The sequence below is a fragment of the Neospora caninum genome, chromosome XII (assembly GCF_000208865.1).
Source record: "Neospora caninum Liverpool complete genome, chromosome XII".
Lineage (NCBI taxonomy): Eukaryota > Apicomplexa > Conoidasida > Eucoccidiorida > Sarcocystidae > Neospora > Neospora caninum.
This window is the reverse complement of record NC_018398.1, coordinates 2,539,172-2,562,749: the sequence shown is the minus strand read 5'-3', so window position 1 is coordinate 2,562,749 and position 23,578 is coordinate 2,539,172. Positions and strand designations below refer to the sequence as shown.

The window sequence follows — 23,578 nt, the reverse complement described above, 5'->3', positions numbered from 1 at the left end:
GAGGAATCGCAAGGCGCTCTGGTCCAGCGATGGTCAAACAGCTCAGGACAAACTGGCATTGGGCCGTGTGGCTCTCGACTTCCGTCTTGTAGTATCGTGGTTCCTCGATGTTCTTTCCCGTCACTGTCTCTGTTCTTCAATTTCCTTTCAGATAATCGATGGGCTTTAATGCTGTGCCCCCCTCTGTCGCATTCTATGAGGTGGGACAGCAACACAGCATCAGCGATACTACAGGAACGGAAAAGGTGGAAGCATCGCATCCCTCTGTGGAAGTGTTTCCAATCTGTGGAAGTCCACCGGGAACCTGCGAGCCGGTCAACTCCTTCGCCTCCTGCACTTTCTCGCTTAGCCCCAATTCTCCAGCGAGTACTGCTTTCCGGTCTTCCCCAGTCCCTTTGCCTTTCTACAACTTCATCATCTCCGGCTTTCGCTCCTGCGTGGGGCGTATCTGCCTAGCCTCCACTAGGTGTCTCTCTTTACGCCGTTTTGCGTGCTTGTTTGCCTCGGCCATTCTCTTCACCTTCAGCAGCTGCGTCCTGTGCCTCTAGCTCGCTTCCATAGTTTTTCTCCCGCTGCCTCTCTCCATTATCCAGCTCTGGTTTCTTCTTCCGGGTCTTCTTTGTCAGCCCGTAGCGCTGCGACCTGCAATAAACAGGACGGTAACGCACACAGAGCGCCTCTGTGACATACCAAGCATGGATGTCGACTGGCAACAGCAGTTGGGAATGATGCCCCCCCTTGTGCATACCGTACCCGTGTTTTCTCTAGGAGATATCCCAGAGCGACTTCCGTCCTCCGTCCCCTTGTCAGCCGTGGCCCGTCACGAGAACAGACCACATTCTAGCAGTAACCTCCAAAGCTGTCCCTTCAGGGATCAATCCCACAGAGTCGATAAGCCGCACGGAATGAAGGTCACTGAAGAGGAGAACCGTTCTGCGCCCGGAGGCCCTCTGTTCCTTAGCCTCCAAGAAGAGATATTAAGGGCCAAGGCGGGAGAAAGCGTGTGTGCGCAATCCACAGGACAGCACCAGAGAAGGAGCAGAGAAGAGAACGATGCCGAAGTGGACTGGCACGCGCCAGTGCAGCCGACAGAAATCACGAACTATACAGCAACGGGAAATTCCTCCGTCGCTGCGACAATGCAGACAGTTTCATTTGGGGACAGTCACCGTGACGAGTACGGTGTCGGGCACCAGACGTCCCTCAACAGAATGAATACTCCCGTATGCGATACTCACGAGACAGCGGAAGTTGTAGTCCCTGCATCTCTCGGAGTGAGAAACTATCCATATCTAGAGCAGGAAGGCGCTTGTCTAGCATGGGTTCCCCAGTGGCTCTCCCAGTCTCTCCCTTACGCCAACTTTCACCCTCTTTACTCTCCTAACCAAGTGAGTTCCCTCTGTTCCTCCTCATGCTGCAATTCTTCGCCGGTACCGTGTCTGCCAGAGTGTTCCTCTTCGGTCCCCGTTTTTGGTGACGCGTACCGTCAGTCTAATTTTGAACCAGTGGCAGGTACGAATAGCGTGACGTCTTCGTATCAAGCTTGCTCTCACAGTGAGGAATCTCAGCACCTTTTACGATCTTTCTGGTCTTCCACGGGAAGCACCTGTCCACGTCTCCCTCTGCCTATCAGAGCAGCAGCGCAGGCGAACTGTTGTCCCTCTCTCGCCGACGAGGCTCTGCCCATGCACGTTCTGCCTTCGTTCCCTCCTTACTCTTCAAAGCCTTCTCCTACTGCTTTGGATCGTGACACATCCGGGGGCTGGCGCCGAAAGCAACGATGCCGAAAACAAGAAACCGACCACCGGAAAGAGAGGAAGAAGGCTGAGAGTTACAATGGTCGAGTTTCCGGACACCGGGGGTCGACTCAATATATTCGGGGTCACGGAAAGAAGAGCGGAGAAGAACTGCAGCTGTCGGACCGTCACGCGGCAACCTTTTCTCTGCCTCCCTGGTGTGGATCGCCTCCGACACTGCCTGACCCGGATTTCTCAACACCTTTTTCGGCGTGCCATGGGGACGAAACTCTCAGTATACCAGAGATGCAGCATTTCCCTCTTTCGTTCCCAGGCCGGTTTTCTGGCGTGCCTGCTTCTGCTCCATCCTTTTCCTCTTATCCTAGTGAGACAGGCCAAACAGACTCTAGTCGTCCGCCCCCACAAGTCCCTCCCACGAAACAACGGCCAGGTGGGGTGTTGACAGAGATGTCGACAGGACGTACAGGCCGCCGTGGGAGTCGCCAGCGCCCTCTGTCGCCTTGTGTTTCCTCTCTCCTTGGCCCACTAGCCGCTGTCGAGTGGAGAAGTCGAACAGCTGGACTTCGGCTGTCTACTAAATTCGGTTACTTGCAATGTGACCGGACTGGAGAGCCTCTCTGTTCTCCTCGTTGGGAGAGCGGGTGTGAGGGAGTCTTTTTCGACAACCAGAAAGGTCTATGGAGAGTGACATGTTCTGGGGAGAAGAAAATAACAAAGAGTTTCTCTCCAAAACTCCTAGGCGGGTTTGACGCGGCAAAGACTGTAGCCATGTTGTACCGGATTTGGGCGGCAGAACGAGAAGATGTCGTGACAGAAAAATTGAGTGAACTTGCTCTGGAATGGAAGCAACACGAGGGGAAGATTTGTGGGGATGTAAACTCACAGGAACGCGGAATTTGTGTATCAGGAGCCTCAACCATGAACCGAGAGAATATAGTGATTCCCTTTTATGCGCCGTCAGAGGCAGTTGTGGAGGGCATCTTGAGGAACGAAGCGGAGTCGGGAAGCGACTCTCCTCACTCGCTTCTTGAAGCTGCAATTAACATCGTCTCCCAGATGCACTGCTAACAGTTCTCCGCGGAGTAACAAATGGGACCACGGGCAACGCCGGTAAGTGCGTCCAAGCCCCGCAAGCATCCGATGTCGTGGCTGTACGGCGATGACCGCTCTACTGAAAAGCTATTCTTCGCCAACAGTCGGTTTTATGGGAGCTTGCAACACAGGCAATCGACGTTGCTCCTGTTGGAAGCCATGAACTCCTTGCCGAGCACCCAGTCGAGGTGAACTTTCCGTTCTGCATGAGTATCAGTGCTTTTTTGCCTGTTTTCCCGGTGATGAACCTGATGGCCTCTCTTTAATGGCCGTAGCCAGCAGGCGACAGCTTTCACATTCTTTCAGATATCAGCTACTCTGGAGAGCGACTCCGATGTTTAGCACCGATTACGGGAAAACAGAGTTGCGTCTTGTATTTTGTCATTTATTTCATCTCCATCGACTGCTGTTGAGATTAACGACTTCCCCCAAATGTAGCGACAGCCTTCCATGCCACCGCAGGTCCCCCGCGTGATTGTCATACGAGGAAAACTGCCCAATCGTGACTTGTGAGGGCGTTTTATGTCGCTTCCGTGTGCCTTCGTACGGAAGATGATGTGGTGGCATTTGCTTCTCGGCAGCGGTCGTAACCGTATGTCTCTAGCACATGATAATAAGCTGGTGTTCTAAAGCGAGGCAGTTTTCATAGAGCACGCCCCACTCTTGTCCCTTTCATTCACCTTAAAAATTAATTCTGGTGAACATACGTAGGAAAACCAACATGGCAAAATCCTGCCCCTGCCCCGATCGAGAGACTTATTGGTGCTAACTACCGTTCCAGTTCTTGTCCAGCACCGAATCTGGGTGTTCTACCGTTGCTATATGCCTCGCTCATTCATGGGGCATCTTCTTTTTCGCCAATACATTTCGTCGTGCTTAGTGCCGTATTCAAGCTGCTAGTTCGTCGAATTCGGCGACGGCACACTGGGACACTTTGAAAAGTGACAAATGGAGGGAAGGGGAGAGTAGAAGAAAGCAGAAAGCACACTTTCTGTTGCAGCTATTCCACGTAATCAATGCTTCAGCGCAAATTCAGGGTCGATCAGGAAATAGCACTCTGATTAACTGAGGGATCTGACTACAAAACAAGTTCTGCTACATGCCCTACACACTACGGTTTTCATACTTGATGAAAACGCAATATCTCGGAGAACTCCCGCGAGCCACCTCCCGAAGAGCGCGCTCCGGAAGGTCGCAGACAGTAAAATCTACCGATATAGCAACCTGCCTGTCGGCTTTGCGCGGCTAGAAAAGTGGAGCTTCTTAAAAAAAGCGCCTGATACACCGTTCGGTCTACGGGTTTCAATGGATTGTCAGTGAGCCACGCCAGCTGCGCAAGGTCACTGTGTCAATCTGCCTTCGACCCTCCGTGGGCTGCTTTTTCCGCACTTCATGTGAAGTACTTCCGCCCTGTATCAGGCGTTCCTTAACCTGTTCTCTGCTCTCCGCGGCCATTCCTGTTCGCTGCCATATCAGATTTACACGCTGTAATGCAGTCATCCGTTCCCGGAGCTCAATGACGCGACTCCGTTTCGCTTTCCGCCATGAAGTCACCTGCAGCCCCGCACCCTGCTCGAACTGGAATGGAAGCTCCACCGGACGATGATGGAGCACAACAAACTTCCCTAGTCGTCGAGCCGAGGAACATTTGGTTAGATGGATGTGGTGACCGACCTTCGACCTGCAGAACATCTCGAGAGCAACGTGCCTGTAAAAGTGGTCCAGCAGAGAGGGGCACCCATACTTGCCGCCAGGCAGAACCCTCCTCCTGGCAGACCTTTCCCGCGTATCCATCTCCCCCATCGCGTACCCGAAGACAGCAGAAACGCACCGGCAGCATCCACCTGGCCGCCGACGGAGATCAGACTCCACTGTCGGATTGTGTTCAAGGAAATGATATTGAAGAGCAAGCTTCAGAACCACCTACGTTTCATCAGGAAGCCTCTGCGTTTGCGCGTGCCCCTTTTTCGCTCGACCTCTTCCAGATTGCTGATGCATCCCACCCTCCGGGCACTTCCACTCACGACCCTCACACTTACACGATCTCAAGGCCATTGAAGAGCTTGCGGGCACGCTTCATCAGCACGATATGTGCGTTTTTCTATGTTTCCACTCTCACTTTCTCCGTTGCCTTTCTATATATCGAAGATACGTCATGTCGTCAAGCATTTGCCGAGCGTAGGACATTCGAGTGTCTACTATGGGTTGCTGTACACGTCTGCGCCATCGCCTTCTACATCTGGGTAGGCATTAACCCCGGCTACATCCGTAAACCTGAAGAGTACCCCGAAGGCCTGTCAACGACGTTTCCAGTTTCTGTACCCGCAGAGGGCGGTTCCATCCATCGTATTTCCTTCATACCCAGTCACACTAGCGACAGCGAGAAGGACGGTCACCAAAGCAATGTGACTGGACACAGCTTTCTGGAAGTTTGCACCCAGCATACGCTTTCTCCCGAAACAGGGTGTGACAAGGGTGGCAAAATGAGGAGAGCAACCTCTGCTGTGTCGATGTATGAAGACTTGGCGGCAGCCACGTGTGCAACGGACGTGGTTGCAATCACGTGTTCAACTGACATGGCTGCAATCACGTGTTCAGCTGATCAGTGTGGAAATAAAAGCCAGTGCTCATCGACGTGCTATGTTGGTGAAGGGAAGACCCCCTCACCACGTGACTCGTCGAATTCCCAGAGACGGGCGCATGCCGCGCACTGGGAAAGCGGGGCTCTCTGGAAAGAAACGAACGTCGACGGGAACGACGATCCCATTGATTTCGGATGTAGCGTTTCCGAAAAACAAACGACTGCTGGCGTGGAAACTCGAGACAGTCTTATTGTCACTAACTCAGGCTTTTGTGTGCTTGACCGGCGATGTTATACGTTTTGCATTTACTGTCGGGTACTCCAGCCACTCCGTACACGGCACTGCGCAGAGTGCAATCATTGTGTTCTCACTTATGACCACCACTGCGCCTTTCTAGGTAAGTTGAAGAACTGGCCCCATCCTAGACTGGAGATTCCTCCACCTTTACTAGAGCGGCTACCTGTTATTTTGTTGCGTAACATAGCGAGAATGGGAACAGTCCGTGGCAAACCTTGAATGATGGGGCACAGTTTCTGCCTGCAAACTGACACCATGACGAATTCCCTCTCTTCAGCATGGCTTCTGATTACTTGCAGGATGCTGCATCGGAGAGTTCAACCACTGGAGATTCTACCTCTTTCTTCTTTCACAGACAATTGCTGTCACATGGGATTCGGCAGCGGTGAGACTGCTAAAGCCCCGTCTTTGCATGGACGGAAAGGCCCCGTTATGGCCAGATTTAGCCTTTGGTAGGACCCCAGATTTGCCGAGGATCGGGATCTACGAAGAATGAGTGAATGGCAGTTTCAAATAGTTTGTTCGTTGTAACTACGCATCCATCCCATAGCACCCAAAAAGCAAGACATTCAGACGAATCCGCTTTTACTAGTTCCTCTCGAATGGATCACTGGAGTTCCTTCTACGCCTTGAAGTGACCTCCGCGGTCGTGGTCGACGACTCACAAACGTTATCGAGCACAGCGTGACCAGGTGGGGAGTCGCTTGAGTTGTGCGCCAAGAGTGCATCACCTGTCCCCTTTTTGTCATCGCCACTATTGCACAGGATCTGTGTCTTCGTCTAGGCTTGGACTGGCTTTCAGAGGCGTTTCCGCGTAGCCGATTGGGCAATTCGTAACTGCTTCACAGTTCTCTTGTGGGTGCCGATGACCCTGACAGCCATTGGACTGGTGCGCAAGTTGAGAAGGAACAAGATCTTTTCATGTTGCACATGAAGGAAAGTGTGCGGATGTGCAATTCAGAACTGTCAATGTGGAGCATGCAATCATACAAAACCAGCTGTGCAACTTCCGTGAACCAGCTCAACTTGGACACCATTGTCTTGGTCACATTACCGAAAAACAGTAAAAGTTGTCTTCTGTCTCCCCACTAAGGACCTCACCTGGGGTTTTTCGTCTGGCATAAAAGCGGTGCCACAATGAACTGGGCGCAGCGCCACCGATATACGTCAATCCGACTCACGACTTTGACGCGTCACGAAAATGCAGGGCTGTGCATAGCGAGAAGGGGACGATACGGTAGCCTTGCCTCCTCACTGAAACGTCTCCGTGTCTCGTTACTATAGCATGTACTATTCACGGGGTGGCCACATGCGGGAAAACGTCCCAAACACAGGCTGATGACGCTCACTCTGGGATCGGAACTTCTTTTTGCCTCCGAACAACCAAATCTGGTCAGACAGGTTTGAGATTTTGACAGCACTTTTTCGTGCTTCTGTGGGTTTCAGGCAGGACTCCTGGCCTACCACACGTACTTGATCCTCTCCAACCAGACAACGTGGTGAGAGAATCATCAAGTCGGGTAAAAACGAAGTGGTCTCTCACGCTTGCTGATTGCGTCGATAAACGTTTCTTGACCCTGTAACGGGGCGTGTTCTATACTACTGCAAGACAATTCAGCTTTCTTGCTGCAGGGGAGGCGCTTCCGGGTTCCAGAGCACCATTGTGTGGCCTTCATTTTCGGTGGCAGCTGATGGTTTCACCGTGGTAGGGGGTTACTGGGTGGCCATAGCCGAACGACAGCTAGCTGCAAGAAGAGTGTCAGTCAACGAACCCAACTGACGAGAGCAGCCGCTGGTGATTTGATGATTTGTACATAGGATTCACCTTGTATACTGCCAGCCTGAGGGGTCTCGACAGGCCGCCGCAGTCTCCGGTACCTGGTGCTGAGCAGCCCAGCTGTGCAACGACTTTCTTTCACGTCACGGGAGGTGTCAAACTTCGGGAGAAAATCGCCTCGAACCTGAGCATAAAGCTAATTTGCGCTGTTCGATTTCGACTAGAAGTCGTATTCTTCTTATTTGATCTATTCCCCTTCCCATCGGTGGATGTATGCTTGCAGGGAGCACCTGCATCGGCGGCGCATCGCGTACCTACGACATTTGCCTAAGAATGTTTTTCCCTTTAGCCAAGGTACGGGCCGAGCACATTTCCTTTCCTTCGGCACTGGCGCATCTCCCCAATGCATTGTGAATGGGGGGAATAGAACGGAACCTTCATGCCGCGCATCGCGTTCCCTCAGTTCTTGACTCTGAGTGCCGCTTCAGCGGATTCTAGAAAGAGGTTCCAGTCATTCTGGCTTCTTTATGCCCCCTCATGAGTACAGGGCAGGGATTCCGGAGTCTTATAGAGAACGCAAAACTTTTCTTCCATCGACGAGGTCCCCCGGCAAAGTGAGTAATCGCACAGTTTTGCGAGATTCGAAAGCACTTGGATGCCAGATTCATCTGCACCCGTCCCCCAGAGTACCTGACTCCTCTTGGGTGTAGCCATTAAGGACAACTTTGAGTACGGTACTCGGCTGTAGGCGCGTCGCGGCACAGAAACGAAGGCGTGAGAAAACCCTACCGCACAATCGACGACGCGAGTTTTTCTGCGTAAATGAATGCGGTTTTGTTGCAGGGACTGGCATTTAACCTGGAAACACGGCGACGAGATACCGTTCAACGTCTTCGACAATGACTACTATGACTGTGGTTGTTGAGGAGTGTCTGCAGCCAGAAAAAAACAATGTTCTTAACGGAGCCGATCATCGTACACAGCAGCTGATTTTAGCAGTGCCTAAATTTGCACGAGAGGCTCTCTCCTGACTTCACTATCTAGTTGCAAGCTACGATTTGCGGTTTAAGGAAATCTACACATCTGCTATGCAAACACCTCTACGGCAAGGGAGGTACTAGGTTATTACCCCTGTTAGTCTATTCTTGATACTTCGTAAAGTCGCATCGGTCCTTGCACTCGGCCGTCGATCTTACTAGCGACTCGTTGATTTCGGCTGTGATCCCAATAGTTCTCTATCTCTACAAAACCCGAGATGTTGAGTACGGTTCGCAGCTGCTTACCGGACCAGTTGGCAACCAGTTGTTCTGTGCAAGGAAACGTTCCCGATACGGGTCACCAACGGATTAAACCATAGTAAAAAGTAGCATGCCGATACGTCAGCAGCCTGGTGAAGTAGTCCCTTGAAGAAGGTCGAACTGAAAAAGTGTCTGGCGTGGCAAGGGCGTATTTCGCCGGCAGCTGTGAGGGTAATCAGCCCTATTTGTGAGTGAAGCAGGTTGGCTGGCCCGTTAACCACCGCGGCTGCTATCATTGCTCAAAACAGTGAATTGTAAAACATGAAGTTGTGTCCTCTTTTTTTCGTAACACCTTAATCAACTGTTCTGACGCGTACGGATTCCATTGTCGTGGTCTGTGTGGATAACCGCGAGAAAGCTCTGCCCGCTCTCGCACCCTCACGACTGGTGCATCGGTGGACTTCAGTGCCGGCGCATACCACGGTTAATGCACTCCACTTACGAATGTGCGGTCTATTCCGCATATTCGTTTTTGTTGGGAGCTCAAGAAGACATCACAGTGGACACTCTTTCACGGATGCCTTTCATACATTGCCTGATTTTGAGGAGAATAGTGAGCTAGCAATGTCAAACGCCAACGAGACACGAAGTATGTAGCCGCATAGAAAGGGTCAGCCGGTGAGCCGTTGGTCAAGACGTTTCACACAGTTGAACGGAAAAGTAGGAAACAGACGGATCTGGTGAAGGTGACTGTCCCGAACAGACGATACAGGTTTTGTCCGTCAACGTTTGTGTCTCGAGCTCTGTGTTTCACTACGGGGGTAATCCAGCATCTTCGAAGAGAGCGTTGGAGTGCGCCAGGAGTTCTTCCATGCTCATCTGCGTAGGGTCGTCATCCGCATCTACACCCTCAGCAAGGATGTCGGGGAAGAACCTATCTTCTGGTTCTTCAGATGGATGCAGAGTGTTCTGCTGGAGCTGCATAGAGTAAAACTTGTGCATGGCGGCATAATACTGAATTTGCCACCGAATTTTTGCTTCCTGCAAGGCGAGGGCCATGTCATTGGGAGGCAGTGGAGCAAGAGTTCGTTCCTTCTGGCGGAACGTTTTTTTTTCTCGAAAGTGCTGTGAGCCGCATTCCGGAGCAGCTGCGAGGAAGCACGCACGCACAGACTCCACTCTAACTGCTGACGGGTGCTTCTCCGTAACTCCGCTGCACGGTTCCCGTGAGAGCCCCAGCTTAGCAGTGTAATCTGAAAGGAGGAACGGTCTTCTCGCCGCTGTGTTTGGCGTCGGTACACATGTGTTTGTGCACGACGGCATGATCACTTATCTAGGCAGTCTTTTCCGAACTACAGACACTTGTCCTGCACCATACCGGAAACATGGTTTTCCTTCAAAATAGCAGGCTTTCCAGTTGACACTTTCGCTACCATGGCGTTCTTATCGTCTGAATGGTCAACGTTCCGAGAGCTGCTGGAGGGGCATGGAACACTCGACTTCGGCTGTCCGGGTGCTATCGAAGACTCTTCGGCGTGCGACACAAGCACGCTTGCTGCCACCCCCGAATATCCTTTGGCATGTTCGGAACCCAAGAGACGAGATTGGAGTAGGCCAGGGACCTCCGTTGTCGACCTGTTAGCCTCCTGTATGCATGCAGTTGCCTGGCCAGGGGAGGGCGAAGCTGTCCTATCGCTGCTTCCTCTGCGTCCGACGCCCGAAGCCTGCTTTCGACTCTTGTACGAACGCCACAGTTTCTGAATGGTGCGGGCGGCGCCGGCGCGGACCCGCTGCATGACGTCAGACTTTATGTCACTCCCAGTCTGAAAGCAGTGCACGGAGATATATGTGGAAGCTCTGAATTCAATTACAGCCGTGTGTAGATTGCGTTCCGTGAATCACCAGCATCCCATTATGTGTGACTCTTCAAACAAGGTACCTCTTCGTCGAAGCGTGACGTTCGCGTTAAAGTCCACCGCTGCCCGTTGGCCTCATAGATACGGGATCGGTTTCTGGTCCAGCTGACCGGAAAATTCAGCTGAGATGAATCAGGCCAGTGAGAAAGAATCGTGTTGCGCGAGACTTCCCCTCTCGGTTTCTCGTCCCGCACGTGCGACACTGCGACAGTGGGTTCACGATAGACAGCGCGCTGCCTCACACCATCATGTGTCAGACTGGCAGAATGGTGGTCGATAATGAATCGTGACTGCATGCCGGTAGCTCACTAGGCCGCTGGGAATGCCCCAGGTGGTCCCCCCTCGGTGTCGTCGGCAGTTACTGGGCACATTCGCGATTGGCCGTAACCAGCCTGTGGACGCCGCTTGTCCCTGACGCAGTTCTGCTCCGGTTTCCTCTGCCAAGCATTTGAAAGGGTCAACTGCAGGTGGAGCTTCTGCCGGAAGCAGTGGACTAGCTGAGCAGGAGTCTTCGCTGAGACTCATGTCAACTGAGTCAACTCCAGGCGATGCTGAAAGCGAATCGCACGAGATGGATATCCGACTGGATTCGTGGAATATCAGGCCGCCGGAAGTGCTGCTTGATGTTCCTGACAGGCTACTTGTCAGCGGTGTAGGTAGGGATTTCACCGGGTCCTCGGCGGCTGTGGACAACAAGCGACAACAGGCTTCTATCGGCACACTGTGTACAGAAACAAGTGATGTCTTCTCCGCGACGGTCCTCTTTCTTTGTCGCTTTTCGTCGGTTAGAACACAGCTAGTTCGTGTTGGAAGGCGCCGTCGACGCACAAGAACAGAGTCTTCTGCCACATCTGGTTCATCATCCAGGAAATAAACACACGGCGTCCACCGGGTAGCGAAAAAGATCGCTGCCGCCATTGTAGCTGTTGGCAAACGTCGAGGACGTTCACCTGTATCCCAGCGTCAGACACTTCACTTTTCTCAGCATGCACGCGGAGTTGCGTGAGCCGTCCGCCCTTTTTTTTACAGGAAATAGGTTCTTCTACCCAGCGTGAGGCCGTGTCTGATAGGTTATCTCTCGGAACTATTGGCCGAGGACATACCCGGAAAAGTTCCTGGTGACTTGAGTGGGCGTTTCTCAACTTCCTTGCTCCCCTTTGTAGTGTCAACGCCGCAAGCGGCCCCAGTAACCGGCACGTGTCTTTCCTTTTTTGCAGAAATCCACTCCTCTGGATGGTGCACGCTACCCTGGGAGGCTGTTGGGACTGTGTAGTCTTCCGGGGACTTGCCTGCGCCGGTAACGCTGCGGGGGGAAGGCGGTACAGGCGGTTTTCTGCAATGACCTGTGTCCGATGAGAGAGGGCTAGCTCCCAGTGAAGACTTTTGGAAGCCTTCTCGGCTCATGACGGAGTCCCCCCTCCGCGGCCGCTGACACTTTTCCACACCCTGCGAAACAGCGCCTTCTGCTCGTCCTTCACAGTCACGACGGGAGGCTGATGCGACGTCTTGCGTGGTCAAGTTCGGTTCGCCCTCCGGCGGAATTCCGCTCCAGCCCAAGGTCTTAAGGGTTCCGGTAGGCTCGGAATCCTGCGTAAATACTCCCCGAGTGTCTTGTTGACGCAGAGTTCCGTTATCTTTGCGTTGGACTTCCGTCAACTCTGCAGCGAGGGCCCGATGAGGTCGAACCTCCTGGTCACTCTGATCTTCTTCCGTGCCTGGTCCGGCCTTACGCTGAGGAATGCACCAATCATCTTCGTGGCTGAGAAGGCTGTTTAATGCCTCGCTGCCTCTCGGGCGAAACGGGTGTGGTGGACCAGTGCAAGCGTCTCCTCTGCCTTTCTCTGTCTCGGTGCTTGAAAGCGGAGATTCCGTTGTGTGACCTCGTGCAAGTTGCCAGTCGGATGGTGAGTGGAGCTTCAGACGGTTAAGGACAGCATGGGCGCTGCTGGTCTCTGTTGACACAACCGAGCACTTTTCGGCTCGAGTTTGCTTCCCTGGGCGTTGCCCGTCGACAGCCGGTTCTCCATAAGGAGATTCGCTCTCAAAATCCCCTGGAAGACTGCGAGGAGACGTGGGTTGGCAGTGAGGCGTTGGAGGGGCCATTGGCGTGATGAAGGAAACGTTCACGGACGGCGAGGGTCGAGTGCTTAGCGTCACGGGAAATGCGCCGCCGACATCACTCGTGTTGTCAGGCGGTCCCTCACTACATACTCGGAGTGCTCGGTGCCTGGCCTCGTCTTCTCCTTTGGTCCGCTTTTGGCCTGCATGCTGCGAGTGACCTGGGGACTCTTCCACGCGTTTCACAAATGAGCTAGCCGTCCTCTCTGTGGGCGGGGGAATACTCTCCCTGTCGGCGACTGATTCCACATGAGATGACAAGGGCTGAGCCTCTGGATCGGACGCAGTGCACCAGAGCGGCGGAGTCTCTCCTCTTGTCCATGCCTCGTCATGCGCTCGCACATTCTCGTCAAAAGATAGCTGCTCGACAGTCAACTGAATCGCCGCTGAGGAGGAGTGTTTCACTGGTTCGCCAAGGTTAGGTACTAACACGGGCCCCGCCTCGCTTTCCGAGGGCTCGTCACCATAGCCTTGCATCTGCGAAAGTCCTCTAGCCTTGAGAAGCCTAAGACGATCTTCAGGCGTTGAACCTCGAGATCCAGTCCAGTCTGTCGCACTCTCTGTTGCGACGTTGGATCGCGGAACACCAGGTGAGGACGGGAGCAACACTCTGCTGTCGCCTGACGGCGGGAACGCCCTGAATTCGGAGGCACTGGGATAGACGGGCGAACGCCCATCAGGCCGTGAAGCACTGAAATCGCTCGCTGGTTTCGACAGCGAGCGGCAAGCCACCCTCCCGCACGGGCTGGGGGCCGTCGATGAGCCGGCGAACTTCTCCATCTGTCCTGATGGACTGAGAACGCGAGGGTCCAATGCAAAAAAGCTGGGAGGCATCTTCTGCATGCGGTGACGAAGCTCGACAACAACGTCCGGTACATACAGCTCGAGAATCTGCAGAAGAATCTGGCGATTCTCCTTCTCGCTCGCCAGCTCAGCGCGGAGTGCAGCGATTTCCTGTTACGGAAACGGCAAGGACACTTCTCAACATACGTCAGTCGCAGGTCACCTCTCGTTTTCTCGTCTAAATTAAAAACACACATTGCTCCCTGCCGTCTAGCCAGTGCACAGAACAAGCGTTGAGAGAGGCGGACACAGGGGCATCCGCATCGACACAGTCCTGGGACGCGGGGCGAACCTGTGCTTGGCGACAAGCTCGTGCCTCGGTTTGAACGCGGTGACGCCTGAGACTGTCCATGCGTTGCATGAAACACGCGAGTTGCTGCTGAGCCTTTTCCGCTCTTCTCCGTTCCCCATCGAGTTGCGCTCTTGTCTGCGACACTTCCTCTTGAAGCTGACGGCCTCGCTGATCTGCACAGCCACAGCGGCGCGCCCGCAGCGATTTGCACGCTTCAGACCCTCAAAGAAAGCTGCGAGCATTCGGTGGGGAAAGAACCCACGTGCAGCCTCGTGCCGAGCTTGCGTTTCGTTTCCCTGCAACGGCGGGCCGTTTCTTCATGGAGGTGACACGCAGCTGGACAAAACTGTCGTCCCAAAGTGTCGAACGAGGAACCAGGTGGTGCGCGACAGGTGAAGACCTGGCAGGCTGCCGTCAGCTTCATCGGCAGCGGTCACCCTCCGTGAGGCGTGTTTGGGCGGCATGGGGCTGATAGCGCGTGAGCGAGAGCTGTGTTCGGCTCTGAAGTCGCGGTGTTGAGCGGCGAGACGCACCTTTCGCTTTGATAGAGCTGCGCAGCTTCTCGAGCTCGCGCAGGACGTTCGTGACCCCAGCGGGAGATGGCTGTTGCTCCGCCCATGCGACGGCTTCTTGGTTTCCTAGGCCTCGTCGTGCGCCTCGCGACACTGGCTCTGACCACGCAACCCCGATGGAACGATTCAAGAAATCGTCCTTCCCCCAAGGCAGGCCCCGTTCGCGAGGGGATTTCTTCACTTCCCCCGTGCTGTGTGAACCCCGTGTCGTGGCACTAACCTGGTTCGATTCTTTCCGTGTTTACCATGTGGAGGTGCGAGCGTGTGCCTGCAGGGTAGTCTTCCTACTTTGAAACACCGGAAATGCGTGGCCGTGAACGCTTCCTCAAAGAAAGGGAATGCAAAAACACGCAACGCAAGGCGGTGGCTGCTCTGTTGAATGAACTGGACAAACATACGTTTCAGGCTACTCAAAGCCGTTTGGAGCTTGGCGTTTTCCTCCCGTTCCGCCTGAAGCTGCTGCTTGACCAGTTCCATCTCCATAGCCTTCGATTTGATCGTCTCTTGCGCGTCACACAAGAGAGCTTTAACCTCATCATGGGCGGTCTTGGTCACTGTGTTGGTCCGCACTTGCTCCAGGCATCCTTCGGCGGCCGCGAGATCTTCTGTGAGCTACGAGTCGCAGAGCAGTCGGAGTGCCACGCACAGACGCACTGGATGCGAGAGATTTTTGTCGAGTAGAAATAAATGCAAATCAAGAGTCCACAGCCTTCGGCCCACTCCCAGCAAGGAAGAACCCGTCCTGGTGGCTTCCAGTCCAAAGAAGGTTCGTCATTGGAGCGAGAACGAGGAACGTAAGCTCTAGTTCGAGTGACCACAGAGTCAATTGCAAGTGACCGTTTTTCTGGTCTCTACGTTGTGTCCCGCGTCATTCTGTGTTCATTCTGTGTCAGCACTTTACCCCCTCGTCCACGTAGGCGATCTCTATCGACTGTTGGGAGGTCCCCTCGTCACAGGGGAAACAACCGTCTTCGTAGCTTCTAGTTGAAAAGGTCGAACACTTTAGTCAAGCTCAAAGCTGCGGGGATAGCGCAAGCACCTTTCTGTTGGTTTCCTTGGCTTCCTCGAGCTGTCCAGCAGACTCCTTTGCCTTTGCCTTGTACCCTGTATTCCGTTCGAGGCAGAGCATTCCTTCACGACTATGTGGTCACTCCGCTCATCCAAACGACGGATCGATATGAATTCAGAAAAACGTGCCGCCCCCAAGCACCTGTCAGGAAAGCCTGGTTCGCCCTTCTCCACTGTCGACGACGCTGCCTCTGGTGCTCACAGTCTGGAAACACTTGGGATCTTCACTCCTTCCTGTGCGACTGGACTCACGCACCTAAGGATCGAAGGGTATGAAAGCTGGACGTACCCGCTGCCAAACGGACAAGATTCGAGTATTTCGCGGTTAAGCCTTGCAACTTCTGCTGGAGAGCTCGATTCTGAGCGGAGACAGAATCGGCCGCGATCTTCCGATCCGCAGCCTGCGCACAACGTTGACAGACGTTTTTGCATCCAGGGGTGTCTGGTGTTCTCGCCAGTCTTTTTTACCCTTACTCCGGTTCATGTTCCAAGATAGCGGCTAGGAGTTTGGAGACTGCCTGCTGTCGCGGGTTCGCAGTCTGCGATGCGGCAATTGCCTGTCTTGGCGGTTTGTGGGAAAAAGGTTTCGAGCCGAGAACCCGGCCTTCTTCTCTGTTCCCGCACAGAGGCGCCAGAGTCCAAAGGTTGGCCTACTTGCGAGCACTGTGTCTGCGTCTTGATTAGGCAGCAGGAATTGGAAACCTACCTTGGCTGCGGCAGCAGCCCGAGCGGCTCTCGAGTCCGATCCCTTCGGCGAGGGCGAGCAGCTGGACCGGTGCGACACGGGACTTCTGCGAGCGCTTGGTTTTTTCTCGTTAGCCGATGTCCCTTTCTGGGATCGCCATGCGGTAGAAGACTCGCTTCCGCTATCCCGTACAGGAGAGGTAGACCGGGAAGACGCGTGCCCATGAGTCGCCTCTCGTCCCTGCGGCGGAACCCCCGAACCTGTACGGTTAATGTGTACAGACTCCGAGTTTGGTCAAGCATTCACGATCGGAGACGCTGCGGTCTCGAATCACGTGGGTGGTTGGGTGACTAGACATGTGCAAGGTATAGCAAGGAGAAAACCCTGTTGAGTCCGAGGGCGCCGACATTCACGGAACGTACCCGCTCCGTCGCTCCCTTCTGTGCGGGAAGACAGTGGGAGTCGCTGCTGTGGAGGCCGAGCGCCCTGCCGATAGAGACTGGTGGGAAGTCTCGCTGACGTCACTCTTCCCAGGACAGCACGCCGGGAGTTTGGTAAAGTACACGGACCTCGCGACAGACTGGTCTGCGTAGATACGGGGCCCGCCGTTGGACGCGCTGGCTGTTGCGTCTTGCACCGGCGAAACTGAAGATACCGACGCCACACACACACGGTGGCTACGGGGTACTTGAAGCCTCAGTGTAGCGGGGAAAGGCACTCCGGCTACCGAGTGAAAAGCACCCCAACACCAGACTAAACGTTTGTGGTGCCTCAGATGATCGTCGAGGAAGTGCAGTCCACCTCCCGAGGAATACAGCTTGTTCAGCACCGCTGTTTACTGTGTTTTAGCCGGCGTGAGAGGCTCTTTTTGCAGCCCAGGAAGGTTGCAAGAAAGTCTTATCTCGTTTGCGAACCTCTTGCCGACGAAGCAAAGAGGCACTGAGTTCGTTGAGCTACGCGAAAAAAACGGGGTTTTCAAGCAGGCACAGAGCCGTTTTCTCACTAGATCGTTCCGCAGCAATTTCAGGTGTCTTGCCAGGTCAGCTGAGCTCACAGCACCGGCCTCGAGGCCGGCCGAATCGCCCATCTTTCCGGTGAAACTCGGTATGCCTCGCCCAACGACGGAAGGTGCCTAACTGCTATCCTGTCTGAAAGGATCCCAACTGTCACTTTTCCGCGCAAGCGCATGCGATATCGCTGGTCGGCGCCGCCAACTCTGTTCTACGGATTTGAAAACTTTGTCTAGTTCCCGTGGTAAGCAGAGAGAGCACACCCCAAGCGGTTGCTCCTGTGACGTCGCTTCCAACGCCTCCGCCCTGTTTCTTGACTCGAAGTTGAAACAACTCAGGCGCTTCCAGTACTCGAAACTGGAGCCTCCTACTGTCGGTGCATCTGTGGGTCTATACGAGAAGAGAGGGAAGAGTTGCGGCAGTCGGTGCGGAACCCGGGAGGCAGGTTTTGCGGCACGAAGGCGAGTTACGGCGTGTCCGTACACCGCCGCACTCGTGCACGTGACGCACTGGAACGGCGAGCGGAGGATCACACACAGGGAACCGCGGGGCGAACACGCGATTTCTGGAGTTTTTTTTTAGAAGGCACCGTTCGGCGGATGGCAGGAATTCACCAGGGTGTAGGCGCTCCGCGTTGCCTGGGCCCCGATGAACGTTAACTCTCTCGTTGACGCAAACGATTCATTACGAACGGCACCGACTCCAGATGTCTCGCAGCGTGCCAATAGGCGTAGAGACGCAATGTTCGAATCTTTCCGAGAGTTGCAGCAGACAGAGGCGCGAAACGACGCGCGCGCGGATGCTACGCGGAAAAATGCTCTAGCAGAAAAGATCCAGCCGCTTAAACGCGGAACGTGGTCCCGCACTCTGCCTGATGTGCAGGGGGGAACGAAGGGGGTTCACTCTTTTGCGCGAAAAGACGGATGAAGATCTCGCGGTTTGTCAGAAAGCTGGAAGCCAACTTTTCCTCGTCCGGGAAAACGGTGCATGCAACCAGATGTACGCGGGGCTCGACGCCCAGTGGGGCTGCTGCGAAAAGAACGGTCGATTGAGTAGCAAACGAGCCTGGGAAGGGAGCGCTTTTCGCTGAAACGGAGTTCCTGCTTTCCGAAAGGCGCTCCGGATAGTCTTCCTTGTCCGGTCCTTTTCTCAGTGGCAGTCTCTGCTCTCTGGTTTTTGTGTCCCCCGTCCTTCACTTCTTCCGCGGCAGGCCGCCAGCCCCCACACGGGAATTGAATGCTCTGTCTCGCGTAACTTCTTCCGCTCTCTCCTCCCGAGGGACAAGTCAGGCGACTCGAACAGAATCTGTGTCCAGGAAATGAGAGACACGATTCGACGGTGAGCATCTGCGCAGAACCTGCGCGGAACTCGGGCGTCCACAGTGTGGCGCTGTGTGTGTCGCCAGTCGTGTTCGCCAACTTGTAGAGGCCAGACCGCCGTGAAAACGCTTTTTGAGACGCGCCTGTCTTTGTTTTCTGCGATCTTCCTGGGTCCGATCCTTTTCTTCCGCGTCTCCCAGTCGGCGCGTCTAGCGGGGGTGGGGGAACTTGAAGCGTGAACAGGCTTCCCCTGTCGAGTCCGATCCCGACCTAACGTCGTGGAGTTACATGTTGCGTACATTCCCCTTAGTATCTGGAACAGCAGATTATGAATAGGCAGTGGAACAAGGGGAGAGCCGAACTGGACGACTCCTCTCGCGGTGCGTCTTTTGCTTTCGTGTCGCTTTTGAGGCCTTGACTCTCTCTCACTGTTGGGCGTGGCCAAGCGGAAGAGCCGCTGTCTCTTTATCTCGCTACGAGAAGCTGCGCCAAGCCGCGACGTTTGTCGGAGCGTCCGATCCCTCGGTCGAGGGCCCCAAGCTGCGGACTCCGAGACGAGCACAAGTTCGAATGCACAACCCGTCCGTCCGCACGCCTCATGTTGCGTTTTGGAAGTTCGTCTTTCAGCAGCTCTGCAGAACCCAGAGAAGCGTGAACCGGCGGGACCGCTGCAGGGGAACTCGCAAGTACTCCCTTTGGCAGCGCATGTCGAGTTGCCGAGCTCTTTGTTCCACTGCACAGTGTAAAGGCGAACTGCCGTGGTCTGCAGTCGTCTCCCCCGCATCGCTACCTCGCGCTGCTTTTTCTCGTTGACCCGCCGAGCGTGCTTGGTCTCTGGCGAGCGCACCAGGTCCGCCTCTTCTGTTTTCACCCGAGACTTGCTCTTCCGAGCCGGCATGCAGGTGGTGTCCCGGACCTAAACAGATCGGCTCCGCTTTTCCTCCTGTCGCTCCTCCCTTCTCTGCGGCAACATGGCGCAAGTCCCGTGGGAGAAACTTGCGCAGAAACCTGTCTCCGAGGCAACGGCCGGCGAGATCCTCTCGCGATGCCTCCTTCAGCTGCGCCGATGCTCCCTGTACTCGTCTTCCGACGGCGCGGGCACCGACGGCGCCTGGATCGAGCAGAGCGAAGTGGTTCGGCAACTCCGCAGTGTACAGGCAAGCGTCACGCGCTCCCAGCGTCTCTTTTCTTCCCGGAAAACAGGCGGAGGATCCGAGTCGAAGCTGCGAGGCGACGAAGGCAGACGAGACAGAGCCGACGGCGCCGGCGGACATGCAGGGGACCTGCGCAGGAGTGTGTTCCACGTCGTCCGAGCAAAGTAGGCGCCTCGGTGCACACAGCGCACGGAGCCGTGCGTTTCCGGGACAAAAGCGCGAACAAGGTTGTGTCTTTTTGCGGCTTCCAGTGGTCCCAGGGCGGCGCGGAACAGTTCGTCCGCGCGGATTTGCCGTGCACGCGCGATGAACCCCGCGACGCTACAGCGCTCAGACGGCGGGGGGGGGGGGGGGGGGGAATTGGCGCCGCTTTTCGGGCTCCGGGAGGGAGGCGCGACTGAGATCTGCGCTTCAAAACTGTCACGTAAACCTATCCACTCGCGTCTTTTTTGCACGTCTTCTCTTGGACCTTTTCCTGAGACAAAACAGGACCAAGGCAGCCCCTGCTCTTCTCCTCACGCAGGCTTCCTCTTTGTGTCTCCTCGTCCCCGGTTTTCTTTCACGCCGCAGCCTCGTTCTCGTCCCTAGACAGTCGCCTGTGTGGCTCTGCGCCCGCTCTCTCCCGTCTCTGCGTGCTGCGTCTCGTTGAGGCCACACCAGCGTGGACATCCGCCCCGCTGGTTTCTTTCTTCCAGAGGAGCCTCGCTCGCGCTTCCTGCGTGTGTGTGTGTGTGTGTCTTTCAGGGGCATGATTCAGCTGCTTCCTCGTCACTTGGGCAACGTCAAGCTCGGCATTCAGTTGTATCTCCTCAACTTCCTTCTGAAGTGAGTCGCCGCTTTCTCAGGCTTGTGGGCCGGGCGCCTTGTCGGGGCGTTTCTCAACGCGTGTAAAAAGACGCGTGGAGCCACGGGCGCCGAGCGACAAACCGATCCCCGTTCCCCTCACGGCTCTGTGCGTGCCTGCTCTGCGGAGAGCGCAGCGTCCGTTCGTGCTGCATGCAGTCTGTCTGTGCTCCGTTTGCGACGGGTACAAGACCTGTGTCGGAACGCTCGTTTGATACTCAGGTACCTTCCCGAGTTCAACGGCGTTTGGCTAGCCGTCGACGGCATTCGGGTCTTGCAGCCCAAGAGCCGACTCGGCGGAGTCCTTTGCCCTCTGGGCTACATGGTCCCAGATGCGGATACAGGCGGCGGCGTCATGCTCTTCGAGGTCGAACTCGACTGCCTCGTCTTCAAACCGAAAACCAACGCCATGCTCAGTACGTCTCGCCCGTCCCCGGCGCGCCGCTTTCACGTACACGCTTCTGTACAGAAACTTACCGATGCGTATATATATATATATATATGTATATATACATATATATCTGCAGTTCGGTGTACGTGTGGCGTGTGGATGGTTTTGTGTCTCTATGCGTACATTTCCGTTTTTGAGGCTGTTCCGCCGTTCGCCACGTTGCGCTCCACTCTTGGCTTCAGTGCAGTCTTCCTCTCTACACCTCTTGCTTTCTGTGGTCTCTCCTGTTGCTGGACTTTCCTGTTTCTTCCGCTCGGTGTTTGGTCGCAAGCTCCTCTTTTGCGCGCGTCTCCCCCTCCTGGCACGTTTTCGCGTGCGCCTCTTTCCTCGTGTTGCGCTTTTCTTCGGCCCTCAAGGGATGCGCCTCCTCGTTCTCTCCCAGTGCACACTCTCGTCGCTTTCTGTCTCCCGACCCCTCTCCATATTCACGCTGCTGTCTCGCCCGGGTTTTCCAAGGCCCTAGGCTCAGACCGCCTTTGTGACCGGCTTTGCGGTTTCATTTCTTCAGTTGGACGCTTGCAGACTGTCCGACCGAGTCACGTGCGACTCCTCTGGCTAGGCCTGTTTAGCGCCGTCATTCCTCGCGATCGGCTCTCGCCCTCCTACGACATTGACAAAGTAGGTCCTCCCGCCAAACGCGTTTCTGTTCTGGCGAAAGGACGTCTTCTCAGCCACACAAATCGCTACTGCTTCCAGCGACAAAAAACGCGTGCGCCTCGGGTTCTGCCCTCATCTGTCGTCTCTGTCGTCCTCTTACCTGGTTCACTTTGTCCTGTGCACACTTCTGGATGTCGTCTCGCTTAACCCTTCTTCGTCGAGCCACTCGTTTTTCGTCGTGGACGTTTGGAACGCGGCATGTCTCGTCGGCGATGCCTTCTCTGCCGCACAACTCGTCCCTGCAGGTGCTGCCGAGTTTGGAGAGTTTGACGTTTGCGCCTGTCGCTTAGCCCTTCCCACAGAGCCTTTCAGCAGTGACGGGGGACTTCAGACTCCGCGAGCAAGAGAGGATTCCCCCTGCCGACGCTCCTGTATCTAGAATAGGTTTCTCTCTTTTATAAATCAACCTAGATCATTCCTCGTGGCTGCACATGTATTGATTTTGTAGTGGAAAACCCGCATACGCTTGTTCGAATTCGGCTCTTCTCAAACATGAACAATCGATTTGACTCACCTGAAAAACCCTTGAGTCGGGTGGAGGTAAACGGAGGGGGGGGTTTTCTGTTTTCGCCGCGTGTTTGTGACGGATTTTCGGCTCTCGGACCGCTGGTGCGACGCACGATGCGCGCTTCGTCTTGCAGGAACAGAGAAAGCTGCAACACAAGAAAGGCGGCGCAGACATCGAAGAGGGCGACCGCGTTTGCTTCCAGCTGACGAGGTGCGTAGAAAACACGAAAGACAGAGGAGTATGAAGAGAAGGATCTCACAGAAAGGACCGAGAGGAACAAGAGAAACGAGACAGAAGATGCAGAGGGGACGGAACAGCCAGCGGGGCCTCTTACAAGATCGAACGGAGGCGCGAGAGGGAACTGGTTTTTGGAGCGTCTTTTCCTCTGTCTTCTCGTTTTTCGGTGCGCTGTCTTCTCTCCTGCTCTGTGGGGAGAGCCCATGCACTGTACGCGCACGCAGCCGTTTGAAGGCGAGACGTCTTCCGTCGCTCGGCCCGTCGTGCGTCTGTTTTTCCTCGTTGTTGGAGTGTGTCCAGGTGTGCCTGTGCAGCTAGAAGTGGTTGTGCACTAATCTGTGTAGACCGGTGGGTGAGACACGAGGCGGGGACGACCGGAGCGGCGACGAAAGACCTTTGGCATCTCTCGGGTTCTTTCTTTTTCGCGTGTCTCTGTGCATCGCGCCTCTCTCCATCACTCCCCTTTCTCTGCGTTTCAGTTACACGCAAGGCTCGCGCGCGGAGCTTCTGAGTTTGGAAGGGAGTTTGGAGTCCGGCTACGCGGGTCTCGTGACTGATGGGAAGCGCGGGGCGGGCGAGGGGCGCGAGAAGAAGAGCGGCGAGAAGGTGCGTGACGCGCGGGAATCCAGGGTAGAGCCTGACAGCAAGAAATCCGAAGGCGATGGCAGCGAGAAGGGAGATGCTGAGCCGAAGAAGAAGCGAAGACGGCAGGAAGGCGGAGAGGAACGCGAGAGCGAGGCAGCGCCGAGAGAGAGCGCGACAGAGAGCAAGATCGCTCGCAGCCTGCCTGAGCAGGCAGACTCGGCGGAGGACAGGAGAACGGAAAAGAAGAAGCGTGAGGAAAAACCTGACAGAGAGGCGACTGCCGATCCTTCTCGGGGAACGGAGAAGGGATTACGCGCTGCGCCCGAAAAGACAGAAGAGAGGCACGCCCGGACAGGCAGCAAAATGAAGGCGAGACTCGAAAGGCGAGAGGAGGAAAGCGAGGAAGACATCCGAGACGTCAGCCTTGAGCATCGAAAGAAAAGACGGAAATGACTGTCCCGAGTTTCCGGATCAACAGTGTGGCTTTCCTCTTTCCCTGCGCTTTTTTTCCCGCGGTCCCTTTCCCCCTCTTTTTCTCTCCCCTTCGTTTTGCTCTCTGTTTTTCCGCCGTGTCGCC

General features: G+C 55.1%; 4 protein-coding genes across 4 annotated transcripts; 3 read left to right on the top strand and 1 right to left on the bottom strand.

Moving 5' to 3' along the window:
* Positions 1-695: 695 nt before the first annotated feature.
* Positions 696-2,825, top strand: NCLIV_063450 (uncharacterized protein; the record flags this gene model as incomplete). Its single annotated transcript, XM_003885896.1, has 1 exon — positions 696-2,825. The coding sequence occupies one exon, from the start codon at positions 696-698 to the stop codon at positions 2,823-2,825; it is 2,130 nt and encodes a 709-aa protein (XP_003885945.1).
* A 1,568-nt stretch (positions 2,826-4,393) lies between these two features.
* Positions 4,394-8,430, top strand: NCLIV_063440 (putative zinc finger DHHC domain-containing protein; the record flags this gene model as incomplete). The annotated part of the gene is made up of 4 exons (XM_003885895.1): positions 4,394-5,828; positions 6,028-6,113; positions 7,175-7,227; positions 8,349-8,430. 4 exons carry the CDS (start codon positions 4,394-4,396, stop codon positions 8,428-8,430), a joined length of 1,656 nt encoding a protein of 551 aa, XP_003885944.1.
* A 1,126-nt stretch (positions 8,431-9,556) lies between these two features.
* On the bottom strand, positions 9,557-15,613 carry NCLIV_063430 (conserved hypothetical protein; the record flags this gene model as incomplete). Its single annotated transcript, XM_003885894.1, has 6 exons — positions 9,557-9,891; positions 11,763-13,731; positions 13,913-14,085; positions 14,446-14,583; positions 14,883-15,096; positions 15,524-15,613. 6 exons carry the CDS (start codon positions 15,611-15,613, stop codon positions 9,557-9,559), a joined length of 2,919 nt encoding a protein of 972 aa, XP_003885943.1.
* A 3,924-nt stretch (positions 15,614-19,537) lies between these two features.
* On the top strand, positions 19,538-23,454 carry NCLIV_063420 (conserved hypothetical protein; the record flags this gene model as incomplete). Its single annotated transcript, XM_003885893.1, has 6 exons — positions 19,538-19,884; positions 20,465-20,545; positions 20,786-20,979; positions 21,523-21,632; positions 22,313-22,389; positions 22,896-23,454. 6 exons carry the CDS (start codon positions 19,538-19,540, stop codon positions 23,452-23,454), a joined length of 1,368 nt encoding a protein of 455 aa, XP_003885942.1.
* Positions 23,455-23,578: the final 124 nt, after the last annotated feature.